At 41.2% G+C, this 1,375-nt stretch overlaps 1 protein-coding gene across 1 annotated transcript in view; it reads right to left on the bottom strand.

The window, feature by feature from the left end:
• Window positions 1-276: 276 nt before the first annotated feature.
• Window positions 277-1,375, bottom strand: part of LOC116673119 (23 kDa integral membrane protein) — a 14,206-nt gene continuing 13,107 nt past the window's right edge. Inside the window, exon 9 of the mRNA XM_032505271.1 lies at window positions 277-749. Within this exon, the coding sequence (XP_032361162.1) occupies window positions 657-749 (93 nt within the window). The 3' untranslated portion in view covers window positions 277-656. The remainder of the gene's footprint in view (window positions 750-1,375) is intronic.

Raw genomic sequence — 1,375 nt, 5'->3', positions numbered from 1 at the left:
CCGTCGCTAGCAATGATGACGCAGTGATTTCGGACGTTTCTCTCCGACCAATCAGGAGTCTGCAAGGTTTCTACATCACCTTTTGTGTCGTCTCAGCTCGCTTGGAACCTCAACTGAGGTGGTACTAAAAAAGTACCTGTAAGCAGGTACCAGGGACTTTTTTTTCGTAAGAGTTAAGGAGGTACCATGCAGTGGAAAAACACCATTACGCTGTTGTTTTTTGAACGCACTGGATGGTATGATCTCCTCGGGTTAATAAAGATAAGTCACAGGTGGTGAATGTTGAGCACAGGAACCACTTCTTGTGTACAATATGTCTCTGTTGCATGATACTAGTAAATTACTGCATTCCATCAAATAACACACAACTGATGCAATAAATCACAAAAAAATAAATGTCTGTTACTTGAGCGATATTCTTTTAAGTAAAAAGCTAAAAGTAAAACACTTCTGTGAGGCAGCGCAAAACTACAAAAATGAAAATCGGCATGCAGCATGCCACATCGTCCCTCTGTCTCCTGCCTTCCCTGCTCACCCTCCCTTAGAAACCACGAACGGTGTTAAAAAGTAAATAAGAAGAGGTCTTGTATTGACAACTGAGTCCTCATAGTACAGTGCAGAGGCACAGGTGAGGGGTCAGGGGTGAAGGTTTTCTTTTAATAACCCTTCATGGCGATGGATGTTCCTCCGGAGCTGTCGTACCGTTTGACCTGATAGATCATCAGGATGGTGATCAGCAGCCCCAACAGCTGGGAGGACAGGTAGTCGGTTAGAAAGACAGACAGGTGACCAGCGCAGCACATAAGCCATCAGACACCTTAAATTCACTCAGTTGTGAAATACATTGTGCAATCAACCATGTACACCCTGCATACAACAGCTGTTAAGAAGTTCAATTCTGACTGGAAGCAAACAGCTGTTCTAAAGATAATGTTCTTCGGTTTACAGTCTGCATGAGCAGGTCAATCACTTGTTGGGCTTTCTGATCTCCTGTCAGCAGCAGCAGCTGAGTGGACTTCTTCTCCTAAAATAGTATATAATACAATGGGTGGTGCTGGCTCTGGAAATATTTTTCACTTCACATTAATGTAAATGTTTTTACTTGAGATCATTCTCCAACCTGTTCGCTCGGCAAGCATTGAAGAATCATTTCTTTAACCCTTGTGTTGTCCTCGGGTCAAATTGACCCGTTTTCCTATAACAATGTTCTTTTTAACTACCCAATTGTAATTTGATTGATGATTGATTCCACACAACGCTCTTTGGCAAGTACACATCTCTATTTTCATTAATTTTGGGCTGTCTTATTCAATTTTATACCATTTGAAAACAAATTGTAGTGTTTTTGAAATAGTATTGAGTAAAAGTTGACATA

The sequence above is a fragment of the Etheostoma spectabile genome, chromosome 23 (genome assembly GCF_008692095.1).
Source record: "Etheostoma spectabile isolate EspeVRDwgs_2016 chromosome 23, UIUC_Espe_1.0, whole genome shotgun sequence".
NCBI lineage: Eukaryota > Metazoa > Chordata > Actinopteri > Perciformes > Percidae > Etheostoma > Etheostoma spectabile.
The sequence above is the reverse complement of the archived record's forward strand: the minus strand, read 5'-3'. Positions and strand labels throughout refer to the sequence as shown.